Below are 21,693 nucleotides of genomic sequence, written 5' to 3' on the forward strand. Positions count from 1 at the left end.
GTTTTATATCTCAACAACCATCATCTAGTTGGATAAGTTTTATATCTCAACAACCATCATCTATTTGGCTGTTTTATATCTCAACAACCATCATCTATTTGGATAAGTTTTATATCTCAACAACCAGGATCTAGTTGGATAAGTTTTATATCTCAACAACCATCATCTAGTTGGATAAGTTTTATATCTCAACAACCATCATCTAGTTGGATAAGTTTTATATCTCAACAACCAGGATCTAGTTGGATAAGTTTTATATCTCAACAACCAGGATCTAGTTGGATAAGTTTTATATCTCAACAACCATCATCTAGTTGGATAAGTTTTATATCTCAACAACCATCATCTAGTTGGATAAGTTTTATATCTCAACAACCAGGATCTAGTTGGATAAGTTTTATATCTCAACAACCAGGATCCAGTTGGATAAGTTTTATATCTCAACAACCATCATCTATTTGGATAAGTTTTATATATCAACAACCATCATCTAGTTGGATAAGTTTTATATCTCAACAACCATCATCTAGTTGGATAAGTTTTATATCTCAACAACCATCATCTAGTTGGATAAGTTTTATATCTCAACAACCATCATCTATTTGGATAAGTTTTATATCTCAACAACCAGGATCTAGTTGGATAAGTTTTATATCTCAACAACCATCATCTAGTTGGATAAGTTTTATATATCAACAACCATCATCTAGTTGGATAAGTTTTATATCTCAACAACCATCATCTAGTTGGATAAGTTTTATATCTCAACAACCAGGATCTAGTTGGATAAGTTTTATATCTCAACAACCATCATCTAGTTGGATAAGTTTTATATCTCAACAACCATCATCTAGTTAGATAAGTTTTATATCTCAACAACCAGGATCTAGTTGGATAAGTTTTATATCTCAACAACCATCATCTAGTTGGATAAGTTTTATATATCAACAACCATCATCTAGTTGGATAAGTTTTATATATCAACAACCATCATCTAGTTGGATAAGTTTTATATATCAACAACCATCATCTAGTTGGATAAGTTTTATATCTCAACAACCATCATCTATTTGGCTGTTTTATATCTCAACAACCATCATCTAGTTGGATAAGTTTTATATCTCAACAACCATCATCTAGTTGGATAAGTTTTATATATCAACAACCATCATCTAGTTGGATAAGTTTTATATCTCAACAACCATCATCTAGTTGGATAAGTTTTATATATCAACAACCATCATCTAGTTGGATAAGTTTTATATCTCAACAACCATCATCTAGTTGGATAAGTTTTATATCTCAACAACCATCATCTAGTTGGATAAGTTTTATATCTCAACAACCATCATCTAGTTGGATAAGTTTTATATCTCAACAACCATCATCTAGTTGGATAAGTTTTATATCTCAACAACCAGGATCTAGTTGGATAAGTTTTATATCTCAACAACCATCATCTAGTTGGATAAGTTTTATATCTCAACAACCAGGATCTAGTTGGATAAGTTTTATATATCAACAACCATCATCTAGTTGGATACGTTTTATATCTCAACAACCATCATCTAGTTGGATAAGTTTTATATATCAACAACCATCATCTAGTTGGATAAGTTTTATATATCAACAACCATCATCTAGTTGGATAAGTTTTATATCTCAACAACCATCATCTAGTTGGATAAGTTTTATATCTCAACAACCATCATCTATTTGGATAAGTTTTATATATCAACAGCCATCATCTAGTTGGATAAGTTTTATATCTCAACAACCATCATCTATTTGGCTGTTTTATATCTCAACAACCATCATCTAGTTGGATAAGTTTTATATCTCAACAACCATCATCTAGTTGGATAAGTTTTATATATCAACAACCATCATCTAGTTGGATAAGTTTTATATCTCAACAATCATCATCTAGTTGGATAAGTTTTATATCTCAACAACCATTATCTAGTTGGATAAGTTTTATATCTCAACAACCATCATCTAGTTGGATAAGTTTTATATATCAACAACCAGGATCTAGTTGGATAAGTTTTATATCTCAACAACCATCATCTATTTGGCTGTTTTATATCTCAACAACCATCATCTAGTTGGATAAGTTTTATATCTCAACAACCATCATCTAGTTGGATAAGTTTTATATATCAACAACCATCATCTAGTTGGATAAGTTTTATATCTCAACAATCATCATCTAGTTGGATAAGTTTTATATCTCAACAACCATTATCTAGTTGGATAAGTTTTATATCTCAACAACCATCATCTAGTTGGATAAGTTTTATATATCAACAACCAGGATCTAGTTGGATAAGTTTTATATCTCAACAACCATCATCTAGTTGGATAAGTTTTATATCTCAACAACCATCATCTAGTTGGATAAGTTTTATATATCAACAACCAGGATCTAGTTGGATACGTTTTATATCTCAACAACCATCATCTATTTGGCTGTTTTATATCTCAACAACCATCATCTAGTTGGATAAGTTTTATATATCAACAACCATCATCTATTTGGCTGTTTTATATCTCAACAACCATCATCTATTTGGCTGTTTTATATCTCAACAACCATCATCTAGTTGGATAAGTTTTATATATCAACAACCAGGATCTAGTTGGATAAGTTTTATATCTCAACAACCATCATCTAGTTGGATAAGTTTTATATATCAACAACCATCATCTAGTTGGATAAGTTTTATATATCAACAACCATCATCTAGTTGGATAAGTTTTATATCTCAACAACCATCATCTATTTGGCTGTTTTATATCTCAACAACCATCATCTAGTTGGATAAGTTTTATATCTCAACAACCATCATGTAGTTGGATAAGTTTTATATCTCAACAACCATCATCTAGTTGGATAAGTTTTATATATCAACAACCATCATCTAGTTGGATAAGTTTTATATCTCAACAACCATCATCTAGTTGGATAAGTTTTATATCTCAACAACCATCATCTAGTTGGATAAGTTTTATATCTCAACAACCATCATCTATTTGGATAAGTTTTATATCTCAACAACCATCATCTAGTTGGATAAGTTTTATATCTCAACAACCATCATCTATTTGGATAAGTTTTATATCTCAACAACCATCATCTAGTTGGATAAGTTTTATATCTCAACAACCATCATCTAGTTGGATAAGTTTTATATCTCAACAACCATCATCTAGTTGGATAAGTTTTATATCTCAACAACCATCATCTAGTTGGATAAGTTTTATATCTCAACAACCATCATCTATTTGGATAAGTTTTATATCTCAACAACCATCATCTAGTTGGATAAGTTTTATATCTCAACAACCATCATCTATTTGGATAAGTTTTATATCTCAACAACCATCATCTAGTTGGATAAGTTTTATATCTCAACAACCATCATCTAGTTGGATAAGTTTTATATCTCAACAACCATCATCTAGTTGGATAAGTTTTATATCTCAACAACCATCATCTAGTTGGATAAGTTTTATATCTCAACAACCATCATCTAGTTGGATAAGTTTTATATCTCAACAACCATCATCTAGTTGGATAAGTTTTATATCTCAACAACCATCATCTAGTTGGCTGTTTTATATCTCAACAACCATCATCTATTTGGATAAGTTTTATATCTCAACAACCAGGATCTAGTTGGATAAGTTTTATATCTCAACAACCATCATCTAGTTGGCTGTTTTATATCTCAACAACCATCATCTATTTGGATAAGTTTTATATCTCAACAACCATCATCTAGTTGGATAAGTTTTATATCTCAACAACCATCATCTATTTGGATAAGTTTTATATCTCAACAACCATCATCTAGTTGGATAAGTTTTATATCTCAACAACCATCATCTAGTTGGATAAGTTTTATATCTCAACAACCATCATCTAGTTGGATAAGTTTTATATCTCAACAACCATCATCTAGTTGGATAAGTTTTATATCTCAACAACCATCATCTAGTTGGATAAGTTTTATATCTCAACAACCATCATCTAGTTGGATAAGTTTTATATCTCAACAACCATCATCTAGTTGGCTGTTTTATATCTCAACAACCATCATCTATTTGGATAAGTTTTATATCTCAACAACCAGGATCTAGTTGGATAAGTTTTATATCTCAACAACCATCATCTAGTTGGCTGTTTTATATCTCAACAACCATCATCTATTTGGATAAGTTTTATATCTCAACAACCATCATCTAGTTGGATAAGTTTTATATCTCAACAACCATTATCTGCTAACTTATAGGTTCATATTTCAAACCATTTCATTGGAAGTAAGAGTTGTTTTCTTCTCCCCATCATCATCATCATCATCTATGTATACAGTATAACATATAATAAATCCCTGGCTGTAGTGTAATCAGTTTATTCTATCTGTCAATAAAAGATCAATGACAGCTATTAGTTTGTGTTAAAATCCCATTCAGATGATTATCATTCAGCAGTGTAATCTATAATCTGATTCACGGTCATTAATAGAGGAAAGCCACAGATGGAGAAGATGGCTGCTTCAATTTGTCTTAATTACAGACAGTGGTGTTGATGTGCAGGAGTCAAAACCCTGCTATTGACAAAAACATAATTATGTTTTCACACAGGCTAGCTTCAACACACTGAAGCAAACTGAGGGAAATACAAAATATGAGACGTTTCAAAAATGTTCTCAACTCTATATACGTCAGAGACAATAACCTATGTTTATTTCCAACATCAATAAAAACCAAGCCTAGACACATTGGAACAAACAACTTGTCTTTGTTAATGTAACTATTAGACAACAATACCATAAAAAAAATCTAAAAGTGTACTGAATATATTTAATACTATAGGCCTATAGTACCAAGAGTAGCTTCTTACTTGTTGCAGTGGTGTTTGAGGTGCTTCTTGTATCCCTCGTCCTGCAGCATGTGTTCTGGGTTGTGCTTCCTGATCCACTCAGCCTTCTGGATGTCAAATGTGCTGGATTGAGTCTTCATCTTCTTCCCTTTCCTGCCTCTGGGGACTGGGGTCGACAGACCTGAGGGAGTAACACAGATACAATTTGTGGTTATGGACACCGGTTTATAAACCCACATTAAAAACATTAACAGTAAACCAATAGCACAGTGGTAAGGGGAAATGCCCTTTAAAGGAAGAATTCCTTGAGAGGAACCAGATTCTAATTTGTGGTTGGACCCCTGGGCTTTGGTCATTGTGAGGTTGTAACGTACCCAGGTGGTTCTGTAGTTCCTTGGTCTGTCCGTCCTCGGAGGGGGCGATCAGGTCCCACATGAAGCTCTTGATCTTGTCGTCACCGCGGTAGTGAACCAGACAGTAGGCCAGAAGGGCTCTGCAGATAGACTCTACATCACGCTCTGTCAGCTGCTTCTTAAAACGACCATGGAGCAGGATATCCTTCCAACGACCCCACCTGGACGACACAGGAGAGGAGAGAGTCAATACTGGAGACAAATACTGTACATTATAGATGGACAACACAGGAGAGCCTCAGTACAGACACAATACTGTACAATATAGATGGCCAACACAGGAGAGCCTCAATACAGACAACACTGTACAATATAGAAGGACAACACAGGAGAGCCTCAGTACAGACAACACTGTACAATATAGATGGACAACACAGGAGAGCCTCAGTACAGACACAATACTGTACAATATAGATGGACAACACAGGAGAGCCTCAGTACAGACACAATACTGTACAATATAGAAGGACAACACAGGAGAGCCTCAGTACAGACACAATACTGTACAATATAGAAGGACAACACAGGAGAGCCTCAGCACAGACACAATACTGTACAATATAGATGGACAACACAGGAGAGCCTCAGTACAGACACAATACTGTACAATATAGATGGACAACACAGGAGAGCCTCAGTACAGACACAATACTGTACAATATAGAAGGACAACACAGGAGAGCCTCAGCACAGACACAATACTGTACAATATAGATGGACAACACAGGAGAGCCTCAGTACAGACACAATACTGTACAATATAGATGGACAACACAGGAGAGCCTCAGTACAGACACAATACTGTACAATATAGACGGACAACACAGGAGAGCCTCAATACAGACAACACTGTACAATATAGATGGATAACACAGGAGAGCCACAGTACAGACACAATACTGTACAGCAGTACAGTAAGAACAAGATGTGGTTGGTCTGGGCTGAAACTCAAGTCTGCACATCCTGTGGGTCCCCAAGATAAGTATTAAAGAACATTGTTATTTAGTATCAATGTTGGTTTGTATATTATCTAGCATAAGTGGTCCAGTCACTGTCACTGACCCGTATACTAGTAGGTTCTTCTCCACTCTGAAGCACTCTGTCCTGCCGTAGCTGTTGAGGCGGTCGTGGGGCCGGCGGAGCTTGGGCTTGTCCTCATTGTCACTCTCCCCCTCTGACAGCTCTGCCAGCTCGTCCTTAGTGGCACTGAAGGGTCGGGTCTGCTTCCTCACCCTCGGAGTGTCAATTACCAGGCTGTTCTGTTGTGGAATAGGAACACACACAGATACTCAGATACTATTGTAGCAAATTCACACATGGCATTGATCTTATCTCCTATATAACATATCTCATCATGGCCAGAAAGAGCAGGTTCAGTGTTTAAACTAAAGCATTACTTACTCTGCCATTGGCAGTGTCCATGTCAATCTCAGCCTTCTTGGCCCACTTGTCCCAGAAGTTGGGGTCGTCCAGAGAAATATCTGTGCGGTTTCCGGATGCCACAAAACTGGCCTGAGAGAGAAGGAGACATTATATCACATTAAACCTTGATAATGAGATTCACTGTTCCTTCCTGAGTCTCCTTCAATGATAAGTCTGAGTCTCCTAACAGAGCTGAGAGTCTGTGATGAAGAGTGACATGAGAGTAGACAGGAGACACTGGTTACTACTGCTAGTCATGCAGAAAGGAAAAAGATAGCAACATTCAAACAATGACCACTGTGTGGTGCTCTTTCAGTCACTGGGTACCTTGGCAAAGGTCGATCCCCGTCCCTCAGACTCGATGGTGATGGTCTTGGTCCTGCGTTGAAGGATCTGGTCGATGTCCTCCTCACAGAACTTGGCCCCCTCATCCTCATCGTCCATCAGAGCTCCATACGCCCCTTTCCTCAGCAGGTCCTCGATCTCCTTTTTAGACAGCTGCTGCTGGGTCGGCTGGAGAGAGGGGAGGGGGAGAAGGAGAAACAGAGAGGGTGTTAGGGGAACTGATGATGGACTACAGTAGATCACAGACTGGACTATTTACACATTACATCCTTGTACACACAAACATGTGCACAACACATGCACACGCATTAACACCACACAAAAACAGACAGACACTCTAGTGTGAGAAACGCAGAGGAGCGAGACAGTTAGTTGAACTGAAGCTGAACTGGATCACATGCCAGACCTTTTTAAATCTTTAAGAGTAGCAGCAACCCCCAGCTGACCCATGGTGTGTTAGTATGCAGCTGGTGGTGATAATGTCTGCTCAACACTTTCTTCCTGATAGTCCAGCTAATCCAGAGAGAGAAACAGCTAAGCTCCTTCTACACACTGATGATGCACTAAGAGGATATCTCAAAGCTGTGTTTATTATATTGACCAGTCCACTTTCTACACTCTCATTTTGTAGAATGGACTTAACATTTTGTGCCTTCGGAATATATTCTGTCCCCTTGACTTTTTACACATTTTGTTACATTACAGCCTTATTCTAAAATGGATGAAATCATTTTTTCCCCTCATCAATCTACACACAATACCCCATAATGACAAAGCAAAAATCATATATATATATATTTTGCTTTGCAAATGTATATATTTTTTAAAAAATAAGAAAAATGACATTTACATAAGTATTCAGGCCCTTTACTCAGTACTTTGTTGAAGCACCTTTGGCAGCGATTACATAATTTACTCTTCTTGGGTATGACGCTACAAGCTTGGCACACCTGTATTTAGGGAGTTTCTCCCATTCTTCTCTGCAGATCCTCTCAAGCTCTGTCAGGTTGGATGGGGAGTGTCGCTGCACAGCTACTTTCAGGTCTCTCCAGAGAAGTTTGATCGGGTTCAAGTCCGGGCTCTGGCTGGGCCACTCAAGGACATTCAGAGACTTGTCCCGAAGCCACTCCTGTGTTGTCTTGGCTGTGTGCATAGCGTTGTTGTCCTGTTGGAAGGTGAACCTCTGCCCCAGTCTGAGGTCCTGAGCACTCTGGAGCAGGTTTTAATCAAGGATCTCTCTGTACCTTGCTCCATTCATCTTTGCATCAATCTTGACTGGTCTCCCAGTCCCTGCCACTGAAAAACATTACCACAGCATGATGCTGCCACCACCATGCTACACCGTAGGGATGGTGCCAGGTTGTCTCCAGATGTGACGCTTGGCATTCAGACCAAAGAGTTCAAACTTGGTTTCATTAGACCAGATAATCTTGTTTCTCATGATCTGAGAGTTTTAGGTGCCTTTTGGCAAACTCCAAGCGTGCTGTCATGTGGCTTTCACTCTACCATAAAGGCCTGATTGGTGGAGTGCTGTAGAGATGGTTGTCATTCTGGAAGGTTCTCCCATCTCCACAGAGGAACTCTAGAGCTCTGTCAGTGACCATCGGGTTCTTGGTCACCTCTTTGACGATTGCTCAGTTTGGCCGGGCGGCCAGCTCTAGGGAGAGTCTTGGTGGTTCCAAACTTCTTTCATTTAAGAATGATGGAGGCCACTGTGTTCTTGCGGACCTTCAATGCTGTAGAAATGTTTTGGTACCCTTCCCCAGATCTGTGCCTCGACACAATTCTGTCTCGGAGCTCTACGGGCAATTCCTTCGACATCATTGCTTGATTTTTGCTCTGATACGCACTGTCAACTGTGGGACCTTATATAGACAGGTGTGTGCTTTTCCAAATCATGTCCAATCAATTGAATTTACCACAGGTGGACTCCAATTAGGTTGTAGAAACATCTCAAGGATGATCAATGGAAACAGGATGCACCTGAGCTCAATTTCGAGTCTCATAGCAAATGGTCTGAATACTTATGTAAATAAGGTATCTGTTTTTTATTTGTAATACATTTGCAAAAAACTCTGAAAACCTGTTTTTGCTTTGTTATTATGGGTTATTGTGTGTAGATTGCTGAGAAAAAAAAAATATTTAATCAATTTTAGAATAAGGCTGTAACATAACAAAATGTGGAAAAAGTCAAGGGGTCAGAATACTTTCCGAATGCATAGAGCATGATACAGGTGCTGCAGTGTGTGTGTGTGTGTGTGTATGTGTATGACGAACACAGCAGACTCACCCCTCCTCCCGGCACGCTGTTCTCTCTGCCACTCATGCTCTGCAGCACAGCCTTGTCCAGGCCCAGTTTGAGGCTGGCCCGGTCAAACATCTCCCGCTCGTAAGAGTTCCTGGTGATCAGACGGTACACCTTCACCGCCTTGTTCTGACCAATCCTATGGCAGCGAGCCTGGGCCTGAGAATAATAGAAAATAACTTGGTTATGACCAGCCCAATACATTTTATATTTGTCCAATAAAAATTACTTCAGGATCAAGATCGTTGCTCTGCTATAATAATATAATATAATATATGCCATTTAGCAGACGCTTTTATCCAAAACGACTTAGTCATAAATACATACATTTCACTATCCAAGCTGTGTCAATGAAAAAGTTAAACTATTATAATAGGATATAAAAGACACTTCTCAATTCAAGGACTTCCTGAATTGACTGAATTGAAATAGAAAGTGACCACACCTTCGTTGCTAATTGTATTACAGTGGAGGCTGAAGTCACTTTTAATGTCTGTGTGTGTCTTTACCTGCAGGTCGTTCTGTGGGTTCCAGTCTGAGTCAAAGATAATACAGGTGTCAGCAGCAGTCAAGTTGATGCCCAGACCTCCAGCCCGGGTACACAGCAGGAACACAAAGCGGTCCGAGTCGGGTTTGCTGAAACGGTCTATAGCTGCCTGACGCAGGTTACCTCTCACTCTGCCATCGATACGCTCATACAGGTACCTGAGGAACACAGGACCATGCAGGGTTGGAGTAGGATCTTCTAGTACACATAATTACACATGTTCTTGCGTCACATCCAAGTATCATGAAGGGCAACATTTACATACAGTACGACACTGAGCTTTACAGTAGCTGATTCAACACCAACCATCACACACTAAGAGGCCTCCAATTGCCACACAATATTTCCAGGAATTTGTTTTTGTCACCCACTGTAAAACAACATTCACTAGTTCTCTCCTTCTTTCCTCCATTCCTGTCTCTCTTTTCCCCTCTCTCTCTATTCTGCTCTCGCTCCCTACTTTCATCCTTCCTCCCCCTTTCTCTGGCAGAGAACAAGGTGGTTTAGCACGCTGATCAAGAGCAGCCTCTTTCCCAGGAGCCCTGGCTTCGCCTCACCCCACATCCTACCCCTCATCTTCTTCACCTTACACACCTCACCTCTACAGTGACCCACTTCTCTCCACCCACCCACATACTCCTCTCTCCCTCTGTCTGATGTGGGAGTTCCCCGAGGGAGTCTGTGACCTGCCGCTGATCCCCTGCTAAGCCTTGCATTGCCACTGAGCGGAGCACCTCGCCTTGTGTGTTTACACTGGTTTGGTTCGGGGTTTGAGTGCCAGAAAGAAGCAGGGAGGGGAGAAGAACACAGGGCCAGGCACAGGATAGTGAGAGAGACAAGAGGAGAGGATAGAGAGAGGGAGAAGAAGAGAGAGGACAGAGATATCAGGAGGGAAAGGGAGGAAGATATAGAGAGACCACACAGACCAGGCCAGTCGCCCGCTTTCCTCAGCTTAGACGGGCTGCAGGGATAATATCCTTTTCATTTAGCGTGCAAACAGGAAGCTCATTAAGCCAGGAGATTAAGACCTTGAATGAAAGGGTCTTGGTACATTTTTCTGCTTCTGTTACGCAGTCTTTATCATCTCCCTGCTCTGGGTAGCATTATGGAGTGATGAGCACTGGGGGCTTTAAAAGGCTCTTTCTCAGACAGTCACTGAAGAGCGAGGCTAATGCTTAGTTATTCAACATTTCTCTTCAACTACATTCAATTTAATAAGGGAAAGTACTGGAGTGATTCAGCTTTTGTTGCACTGCAAACTGCTAGCTAGCTAACACCAGATAATAAACCATAAATACTTCACTTTGAAAATGGAGCTGAAAAATGGAAATGACAAAGTCTATTACCCTTTCAAGCATGATTCCTGTCTTTTTCCGCATCAGCCTAGCTGAAACTGCAGAGGGCATTTAAAATTCTACATGCACTGACACAAAGTAATAAACATTATATATCTCATCTCAAACTACCTCATCTCACAATATGAAATATCTGAGGAAAGAGAACCTTGATTTCCAGGCTTCTATTGGAGTGGAGTACTTGGGAGCATAGTAATACAAGGCGAGAAGAGAGGCAGGCAGCAGTACCTTCTCTGGATGAGGTAGTCCTCCAGGATATCCAGACAGCGGACCATCTGGGAGAAGATGAGGACCTTGTGTCCCCCGGCCTTCATCTTGGGCAGCAGCTTGTCTATGAGGACCAGTTTACCAGCCGACTGCACCATGGCCTGCAAGTGGAAATCAAAGGCAACAGGGCTGTACACCTCTCGGAAGTCCTCCAAGATCTTCTCCTCAGCACCTGGGAGAAATGGAAAGACAAATAAAGTCAGTGATGGTATCAGTGTTGCTGCTACAATTGTACAAGCAGGGCGGGCCCCCGTCTAACGCTGTTGCCAATAGAGTTTGGCTTCTATTGGGAAAAGACTGGATGAAACTTAATCTGGTACCAAGCTACCATTTTGACCTAATCTGTATGCAGTTCATATACAGTACCTACTTTAAGACAGACAGGAATAGCAACTCTGTCATGGAATCGATTTTGTACAATATGGTACTGGAAAAAATAGGGTGGACCTGAGTGAGGTGGCGGTACAAGGAACTCTCTCTCTGGTCACTGGCTAGAAGGATAATGACCAAGCAACTGAATGACCAAAGAGACAACTCACACACACAGCTCACTGCCTTGAACTCACAAACCAGCATTGATGAAGAAAGGTACCATAACTACACTAATCTGTATGCAGGTCAAAGACAGTATGAGAATTAGGACTTCTATAATGCTTAACAAGTCTAACAACCCATATTTTGATTTGACATACTAAAAACTACTGGGTGGTTTGAGTCCTGAATGCTGATTGGCTGACAGCCGTGGTATATCAGACCGTATAACACGGGTATGACAAAACATTTATTTTTACTGCTCTAATTACTTGGTAATGTCACGACTCCCGCCGAAGTTGGCTCCCCTGCCTGTTCGGGCGGTGCTCGGCGGTCGTCGTCACCGGCCTACTAGCCGCTACCGATCCCTTTTCCCTTTTCTGTTAGTTTAGTCTTATGAGTTGCACCTGTTCCTATTTGTGTTTTCTTGATTTGCTTACCTATTTAAGCTTGTGAAGCCCACCCTTGTTTGTGCGGGATTATATTTTGTTCACGTGTATTGTATCGGAGGTGTTATTGTGCATTTAAAGTGCATTTCTCCGCGAACCCTCTGCGCCTGATTCCCACCTTCCCCTCCTAGTCATCCGTGACAGGTAACCAGTTTATAATAGCAATAAGGCATCTCGGGTTTGTGGTATATGTCCAATATACCATGGCTAAGGTCGTGCCTAAGAACAGCCCTTAGCCGTGGTATATTGTCCATATACCACAAACCCCTGAAGTGCCTTATTGCTATTATAAACTGGTTACCAACGTTTTATTTTATTTATTTAACCTTTATTTAACTAGGTAAGTCAATTAAGAACAAATTCTTACTTACAATGACGGCCTACACTGGTCAAACCCGGACGACGCTGGGCCAATTGTGTGCTGCCCTATGGGATTCCCAATCACAGCCGGTTGTGATACAGCCTGGATACGAACCAGGGTGTCTGTAGTGATGCCTCTAGCATTGAGATGCAGTGTCCCAATCAGGCAGTGTCCCAATCAGGAGCCCATATACCAAGTTTATCAACTCTAAAGCTGATCCTTTAGTTGTCCTAGCCCTCATTAAAACTGACACACACACACACACACACACACACACACACACACACACACACACACGTACAAACAGAAGCAGCTGTCAAACCACAGGCCAAAGGTTCACTAGGCTGGCCTTGTATGAGAGCACTGTGTCAAACCAGATTAACCAGAGCAAAAGTACACCAGTGACATAAATATATTACAGCTAGGAGGGCAGGGAAGAGGGAGAGGAAGAGGAATGGACCAACACGGCAGCTTTTGGATGTGGGATGAATGGAGGGAGATGTGAAGTTAGTCCATTATCTGTTCCAGAGCCTCAATCTCCTGGCCTGCTTTCTCTGTTCTAGGAGTTCTGACACAGCTAGGAGAAAGATGGAGGGAGGAGGGTGGGTGAGAGAAACAGACAGCGCCATAGGGAAAGATAGTGAGGAATGAGGAAGTCTCTGACTCAGAGGTTTTCATTCTGCCCCGGGGCTGCTATAGAGCTCTTTACTAAAGGTATGGGCGGGAATTACCCAAATCAGCCTACCCCACACGGCATACAATGTCCTTCCATATATCAAGAGGCTACATACAGCGTTCCACAACCTGGATTGTAGCAATATCACTGTTAGTACCTTTGATGAGGTAATGCTGGTTACAGCAGCTTCTCAGCTCCATCATGGTGTTGACCAGGTTGAGTTTACAGTCAGGCTTGGGGCAATTCCAGTCAATTAAGGAAGTAAACTGAAATTCCAATTCCAATTCTCTTCAATGGGGAATTGGAATTTGGTTTACCTTCTGAATTGACTGGAATTTCAATGGAATTGACCCCAACCCTGGTTACAGTTAGGGTTAGGTAGGGATTAGGGTCAGGTAGTGGTGTGTTCAGTACCTTTGATGAGGTAGGGGTGGTTACAACACTTCCTCAGCTCCATCATGGTGTTGACCAGGTTGGGGACGTTGGCCTGGCCGACTCCTTTAGACAGGAAGGAGAAGTTCTTCTCTAGGATGGCTCTGTAGTACTTCTTCTGGATGTTGGTCAGCTCCACCTGACCACATTATATAGAAACATTCAATTATATAGGACAATACACAGAAACCACATCAGTCAGCAAAACTAAGACAAAAAAACACAAAAACTCAATCTCAAGCACACATTGCAAACAAGCACATACCCACCTCAATGATGGTTTCCTCCTTAGGAGCCAGCTTCTTCTCCACGTCCTCCTTGAGACGACGCAACATCATGGGCTTCAGGATGGCCTGCAACTTCTGGACCTGAGAGAGACAGAGATATGCATGTTCAGATATGGACGCATGCATACGCACACATACACACAGACACAGTTTACAGTAATATGTGAAGCTTTTTGACCTGAGACACATAGAGACAGAGACAGAGAGATGGAAGATACAGGTTAACATGTGGAGAGTCTGGAACGGGAACGCACGCACACACGCACATACACACACATGATTTTAACAAGAGGTGCTGAAAGATTAGCAGGATTAAGAGGGGTTGACCATGGGGCGGTCAGTGGTATGATTGTCAAACCAGTACAATACACTGAGTGTACAAAACATTAGGTACACCTTAGAAATCCTTCTTTAACATGTCTCCTCTCCTTCATCTACACCTGCTTTCTATGACATAGACTGACCAGGTGAATCCAGGTGAAACCTATGATCCCTTATTAAATCCACTTCAATCAGTGTAGATGAAAGGGAGGAGACAGGTTAAAGAAGGATTTTTAAGACTTGAGACAATTGAGACATTGTGTATGTGCCATTCAGAGGGTGAATGGGCAAGACAAAATATTTAAGTGCCTTTGAACAGGGTATGGTTGTAGGTACCAGGAACACCGGTTTGAGTGTGTCAATAACTGCAACGCTGCTGGGTTTTTCACACTTAATAGACTGATGAAGTCCATGAGGTTGATAATAGGGGTTCTAATAACTGTAATTACATCAGCATAATGCTAAAAGGCCTTTAACATAACATAACTTTCCAAAACAGCTCTGTCTGTCTGTCTGTCTGTCTGAGCTCTATTCTCCTTCAGAGTTCCATCTGTACCAACAGGATCATTATCTCCACACACTGACACACTGTTCAAACACCAGGTGGGGTGAGTGGGGAAAACACACTCATGTCCCTTGATACCATATGAAAACAAATTAGCTTCTGTATTAATAATCATATTCATTATGATCAGTGATGGTAAAGGACACACTCACACACAGGCAAACAGGCAGAGACTAAACTATAACACACAGTATTTCTCACATACACACTTTGTTGATAGGAACCCAACAACATAATACTCACACACTCACAGCGACACACTTGATACGAACCCAACAACCACATGATAGAATCACACAGCCTCACCTGCTCCTCAGTCTTGAGGTCTCCAAACTCCAGCATGAAGGTATTCTCTGAGGGGAAGCTTTGAGGCTCAAGGAAGTGCAGCAGACTGAACAGCTCCTCTACTGTGTTCTGGAGGGGGGTCCCTGTCAGGAGAGCTTTGTGTTCCTGGAGAGAGAGGAGAGGGAAGAGAGAGATGTGAGTTAGAAACAATACAAGACACACAGCATAGGAACTCCAACCTACAAGCTGTGCCTCCACTGAACACAACTACAGAGAGAGGGGAGACCTCAATCACAAACTATCTTAAGATCCAACCAGATTGGTGTACAGTGATGGTTACCATTAGGGCACGTTTCACTGCTTCTCTCCACACACCAACAAGGTACTGATTGGAGACACACTAGGCCTAGGATCTCAAATATTCAAGCTGTAATGGCTGCATTTCTGCCCTTTGCTCAGTTCTGCCCTACATTATGCTCAGTGACTTGGACATACCAGATTCATGAGCTTGAAGCCCTCTAGCAGCTTGCAGTTCTTGTTCTTGAGGCGGTGGGCCTCGTCTATGATGACGCAGCGCCACTCGATGGCGTTGAGCTCTGGACAGCCGCCCAGGATCATCTCAAAGGTGGTGATGAGGGCGTGGAACTTGTAGGCTCCACGCACCACACGACCCTGGAGGGAAACCAGGAAGAAACACACAGGGAGTCAATACAACTCTTCCATTCATTCAGCTTTTCTCATTCTCAATGGTTGAGTGTATAATGCCTTGTAAAGAAATATCAGTGATATCAATCATTGGAGAAAGATGGTCCTACCATTCTCATATCTAGTGAGACATCCTGCGGAGTGTGTGATTCCCTGTGTGTTAAGGTGATTTCCTGTGTGTTAAGGGGTGAGCCGTGCTGTAAGAATAAGCTCTTTGGCGCCACAGTGACAGAGTCTTCCAGTGAGACAGCCTGGTGGCAGCTCCTCTTTCCTCTCCTCCCTCATCCGTTCTTCCCCTCCTCCCTTGTTATATTTGCATGCTAAGATCTCCTAACCACTGTCTGTCATTCCACATTACTCTGCCAACAACTGCAGGGCTACTGCCTGACATGTGCCACCCTTCAAACCCTTCTCATATGCCTTTAAATTGAGTCCTGCTTTCAAGTTTTAATGTCACATGCTCAAGTACAGTGACATGTCTTTTCTTCCAAGCTCTGACTCCAACAATGCTTTAATCAATAACAATGTAATAGTAAAAATAACAAGGTAGAACAAAGACACACGAGATATGAAATAAGAAGAACAGGATAAAGTCAGTAAGCATACTATATACAGGGTCGGTTCCAGTAGCATATTTACAATGTGAAGGGACACTGGATCATTAGGGGTAGATATGTATAGGGGTAAGGTGACTAGGCATGCTGGAACATGACAGTCATGCTACTCAATCTCAGTATCTCTCTCATTATGTGGCCTGCAAGCTCTCCTTTTACAAATCTCATTGTCCGACTGAGTATCTCTGATATCATGTCACTATTCCCTGATATAAATACTGTCATTACTTGAATGGAACAGAGAGACACCTGAGATTCACTTCATCTTTCACAGCTAATGATGTGCATCACATTATCTCCTGTTCTTAGTCCCCATTATGAGATGCTGGCTGCCAGCGGGTTTCAAGGCCCTTTTGCTGTTGTTTTTGACAACCACCACCTCCCCTCATCAGAGAACAACTTTTTGAAACGTCAAGGACCCATCTGTTGTTGACATTGTTGTTCATCTGTGGGACCCTAACTGTACATCTTGTGTTGTTTATTTATGTTGTTGTTTACCTGTGTGTCTCTGGAGTACATCTCGTACTGCTGCAGCATCTGCCTGCTGACCATGGAGCCGTGGTAGACAATAACGTTGAGGTGGGTCCACGTTCTGAACTCCCTCTCCCAGTTGGCGATGGTGGAGAGGGGGGCGATGATGAGGAAGGGGCCCCTGATGCCCACACGCCAGATCTCCTCCAGAAACGTGATGGACTGGATGGTCTTCCCCAGACCCATCTCATCTGCCAGGATACAGTTCCGTCTGTCAGGGAGGAAGAGAGGGAGAGAGAGGGGTGGGGGGCAGGGAGGGAGTAAGAAAGGAGTGAGAGGAAGCGAGAGGGGGGTTGGAGGAAGAAAGAGAGAGAGAGACATTACAGTCACAAAAAATTTATAGAGTAGTTGTGGTCCTGTCTGATATTGATATTAAGTGATGAGACTGGGCTGAACAGAATCCTTCCTCTAGTATTCAGGCAGAACATTAATCTGGTTGTCCAGAGGGTGGGGGTGTTACAGTGAATCTTGACATTAATTGCAAAGAGCAGATACTCCCACTTGCTTCCTATACTTTTTTCCCTTAATCTTAAAGGCTTGGTGCAGTCAAAAACAGGATTTTCCTGTGTTTTATAAATATTTCCACAATATGATGGAATAATACTCTGAAATTGTGAAAATTATGATAATGCCCTTTTAGTGTAAGAGCTGATTGAAAATACCAGCTGAAATTTCAGCCTGTTTTGGTGGGATGTTGTTTTGGCCTGCCTGGTGACATCACAGTAAATTAGTTGATAGATCAATAAAGAGAGTTCTGAACCTTTCTGCCAATAACAGTTAGTTTTCAGTTTTCCCCTCCCCACTCAGACCACTCCCAGGCAGTCCTAGCAAAATTCTTGCTTGAGAAATTGCTCTTTGCTAAGAAGCTATTTTTGTTTCTTTCTGACCGTTTTAATTGACAACAATCACAATCAAGGTACTTGATTGTTACCGAGAAATAATTTGATAGAGATTTTTTTTTAAAAAAGTGCTGCATTGGACCTTTAAGAACTTCACAGCACTCTGAAACACAGTCCCAGTAGCAACACTACAGCCTGGCTACAAACAGATGATTTGGGATGTGTTCCACACTCACTCGCTTTCTCCCTTGATCTCTCTCCATCTTTCTCTCTCCCTTGATCTGTCTCTCCATATCTCTGTCTCCCTTGATCTGTCTCTCCATATCTCTGTCTCCCTTTGTCACTATCCATCTTTCTCTCTCCCTTGATCTCTCTCCATATCTCTGTCTCCCTCTGTCGCTCTCCATCTTTCTCTCTCTGTCTTCCTCCTCTTCCCTTTCCCCACCAGCAGCAAGGGAAGGGAAGAGGAGGAAGACAGAGAGAGAAAGATGGAGAGCGACACCCTCTCCCCACCAGCAGCAAGGGAAAGGAAGAGGAGGAAAACAGAGAGAGAATGATGGAGAACGACACCCTCTCCCCACCAGCAGCAAGGGAAGGGAAGAGGAGGAAGACAGAGAGAGAAAGATGGAGAGCGACACCCTCTCCCCACCAGCAGCAAGGGAAGGGAAGAGGAGGAAGACAGAGAGAGAAAGATGGAGAGCGACATCCTCTCCCCACCAGCAGCAAGGGAAGGGAAGAGGAGGAAGACAAGAGAGAGAAAGATGGAGAGCGACACCCTCTCCCCACCAGCAGCAAGAGGCACACAGGCTAATAATGTTAACTCAGCCAAATCACAGCATGCTCTAAACACAACACAGGAAAACCATTTAGAATGTAACATCCACACTACCTCTGTGCAGTGACAAAGTCTCTAAACCAAACAAGCTAAACTGAAAGATAAGTGAATGAAAATATCCTCATGAAAAACATTTTTAAGATTAAGACACAAATCAAAACAGACAACCAAGAAAACCTTCAGTCAATGAAAGCATCCTCTTTTCAAAGATACTGTAAAATGCAAGACAGACAACCTTTCGATCTTTTCATATAGCCTATGTGGCGTAGTGCAGTGTTTTCCTGTACTGTTTTGCATGTTTATGCTGTTGTGTTCTTTCCTTTAAAGAAATATTATTAACCACTAGGGTTGGGCAATATTTTCATACCTTCATACCGTTCCTGTACCATACCAGGGTATATGGTATTACTGGCAGTGCACAAAATGGGCGCAATTTATTTCCAAAAGTAAAATATATATATATACATACATACATACATACACACATGGTGCCACGCTGAAAGTCACTGAGCTCTTCAGTACGGGCTATTCTACTGCCAATGTATACTCAATTTTATAAACCTGTCACCAACGGGTGTGGTTGAAATAGCCGAATCCACTCATTTGAAGGGGTGTCCACATAATTTTGGTCATGTAGTGTGCGTGTGTGTATATATATATATATATATATATATTATTATTTATTTTTTATTATTACACACAAAGAAAGTTCAAGCAGAAGGGATCTTGATCCAGGAGGGGATTGATTGTCTCTGCTGTAACCAAGGAGCGTGATCTTGCAAGCTAGCCACATTGCGAGCAAGTTAGCAAACCAAATGCAAAGCTGGCGCCCTGAGCAGGAGATAATTTATTTGGCACATCTTAGATAGTTAACTGATAGTTATAAGCAGTGGTGTAGCACGCACCCCTCTGAGCTTTAGGGCGCCCCAAACCCCACCAAAAAAAAAATCTAAACTAAAATCATACTGTTGGTATTTCAAAATACCCCGGTGTATGGTATATACGACATACCGTCCAAACCTATTAACCACATTCTTCACAGGTTTTGCATACTAAACCAAGCTAGAAGTCAGCAGGCTCTGAGCAAGTGTCTCCCTGTCTCGGTACAGACATGCTGTCAGCTCACTGCTTCACTGGCTTCTCTTCTGCACTACTTAGCAATCTGACAGTCCAGCCCTTGTCTCTCTGGCTGGATGCAGTATGCTACAACCACAGAGCTGAAACCTAGGATTTGAAGTCTGGAACAAACCTGTGATTCTGACTGTCAGAATCTGTTCAGGGCAGTAGAACACTGTGCGTTGCTGTTTGTTTGCACAAGCATACAGATGTGTGTGTGTGTGTGTGTGTGTGTGTGTGTAGCCTTAGGGGGGCCCTACTGACCTGTTGTACCAGTTGAAGAGGAGCCAGTTAACTCCCTCCAGCTGGTAGTCCCTGAGGACGTTACTGTTCCTGTACTCCCTCGACTGATCCCTCTTCTTCCACAGGCTGGCTGGGGGACGCTCCTGTGGGGTAGAGAATGTTAGTGGATGAGAAGATGAAAAGAGAGATGAGAAAAGAAGAGAGAGGAAGAGAAGAGAAAGGAGGTTGAATAAAGGGGGCTTACCATCCTGCGGGAGTCTGGCCTTGCTGCCTGCAGCAGCTCAAACTCCTCTATTTTACTCTGGTCCACATCCCCCTTCAGTTCCCATGTACTGTCTTCATAGGGCAGAGAGCACCACTTCACCAGGTAGTACACCACCTGCTGGGGGAAGAGGGACGGAGAGAGGGGGAGGAGGGAGGGGGAAAGAGAGAGAGATGTTGTGAGTTAACACAAAAAAAACATAGAAACTTCACCTTTTAGTAGCTACTAGTGTTGTCACTAGCGTCCTGTTCGCCCAGCCCCCCGTTTTCTAAACCTCCTGCGCATGAGCTACGCAAAAACCTGCCACTGAAATTCACACTTTTACTCAATACGACACATAATGAATTTAACTTCACACTGTTCAGTTTTTAATAGAATACTGCATAGAATGGCTGATTTCCTCATATTTGCAAAGGCCTAGCTGTGATTTGGCTGGAGGAATGGGGGGAAGGAACACACATGCATAATGATCTGCATGTCATTGTGTCAGTAAGGAGAAAACACTGCATGAAACCTTCTTTACTCTTCAGTTAAAATAGACACACAAACTCTCCATCCCTTCCTCACATTCAATCTCGCTCCCTCTCGTAAAAACACACACAAACACACACTGCTCTCAACTTTTGAAACGCTGGACACCAAACAGAATTTAAGGAGCACCAGAAAGAAATGGATTTCTGAACCGTTCAGTCTAGGGACAAGTAGGGCCGTGGTGGTCATGAAATTTCCTCAGCAGGTGATTGTCAAGCAAATAACTGCCGGTCTCACGGTAATTGACCGTTAATTAATATAATCACATGTAGCATCTCCTGGCTTCCACACATAGCCTACAAGCCACTGATGCTGACCTTTGGAAAATATACATTTGAAAAAGTCTAATAAATCCATGTAATACAGCCTACACCTTCACAATAAATCCATTATTTATTTTAGACAGGTCTAAAGAAACATGATATTTAGAAAATGTAGTCTATTTCAGAAGAACAGAATAGCATACTCTGAGTTGTCCTTATGTTAGGTGCTGATCTGGCTATGCCATGTGGCTGTGGGCTACATTAGTTCATTTAGCAGACAAGATTTGCTTAGAATTCTGTATGAA

At 41.6% G+C, this 21,693-nt stretch overlaps 1 protein-coding gene across 14 annotated transcripts in view; it reads right to left on the reverse strand.

The window, feature by feature from the left end:
* The window catches only part of chd9 (chromodomain helicase DNA binding protein 9), a 140,631-nt gene that overhangs the window by 25,606 nt on the left and 93,332 nt on the right, over positions 1–21,693 (reverse strand). For 7 of the 14 annotated variants that reach the window (XM_090238895.1, XM_090238892.1, XM_090238890.1 and 4 more), the window contains 15 exons: positions 20,577–20,711; positions 20,354–20,475; positions 17,267–17,510; positions 15,945–16,121; positions 15,471–15,614; positions 14,261–14,359; positions 13,974–14,130; positions 11,504–11,714; positions 9,883–10,078; positions 9,359–9,532; positions 7,051–7,236; positions 6,703–6,813; positions 6,364–6,560; positions 5,263–5,462; positions 4,910–5,069 (listed from right to left, as the gene is read on the reverse strand). In XM_090238895.1, the coding sequence (XP_090095021.1) occupies positions 4,910–5,069; positions 5,263–5,462; positions 6,364–6,560; positions 6,703–6,813; positions 7,051–7,236; positions 9,359–9,532; positions 9,883–10,078; positions 11,504–11,714; positions 13,974–14,130; positions 14,261–14,359; positions 15,471–15,614; positions 15,945–16,121; positions 17,267–17,510; positions 20,354–20,475; positions 20,577–20,711 (2,513 nt within the window). Of the gene's footprint in view, positions 1–4,909; positions 5,070–5,262; positions 5,463–6,363; positions 6,561–6,702; positions 6,814–7,050; positions 7,237–9,358; positions 9,533–9,882; positions 10,079–11,503; positions 11,715–13,973; positions 14,131–14,260; positions 14,360–15,470; positions 15,615–15,944; positions 16,122–17,266; positions 17,511–20,353; positions 20,476–20,576; positions 20,715–21,693 lie in introns of all 14 variants that reach the window. The other 7 variants (XM_090238893.1, XM_090238891.1, XM_090238888.1 and 4 more) reach the window with 1 other exon arrangement.

The sequence above is a fragment of the Oncorhynchus mykiss genome, chromosome 6 (assembly GCF_057628025.1).
Source record: "Oncorhynchus mykiss isolate SJ-2025 chromosome 6, ASM5762802v1, whole genome shotgun sequence".
In the NCBI taxonomy this organism is placed as follows: domain Eukaryota; kingdom Metazoa; phylum Chordata; class Actinopteri; order Salmoniformes; family Salmonidae; genus Oncorhynchus; species Oncorhynchus mykiss.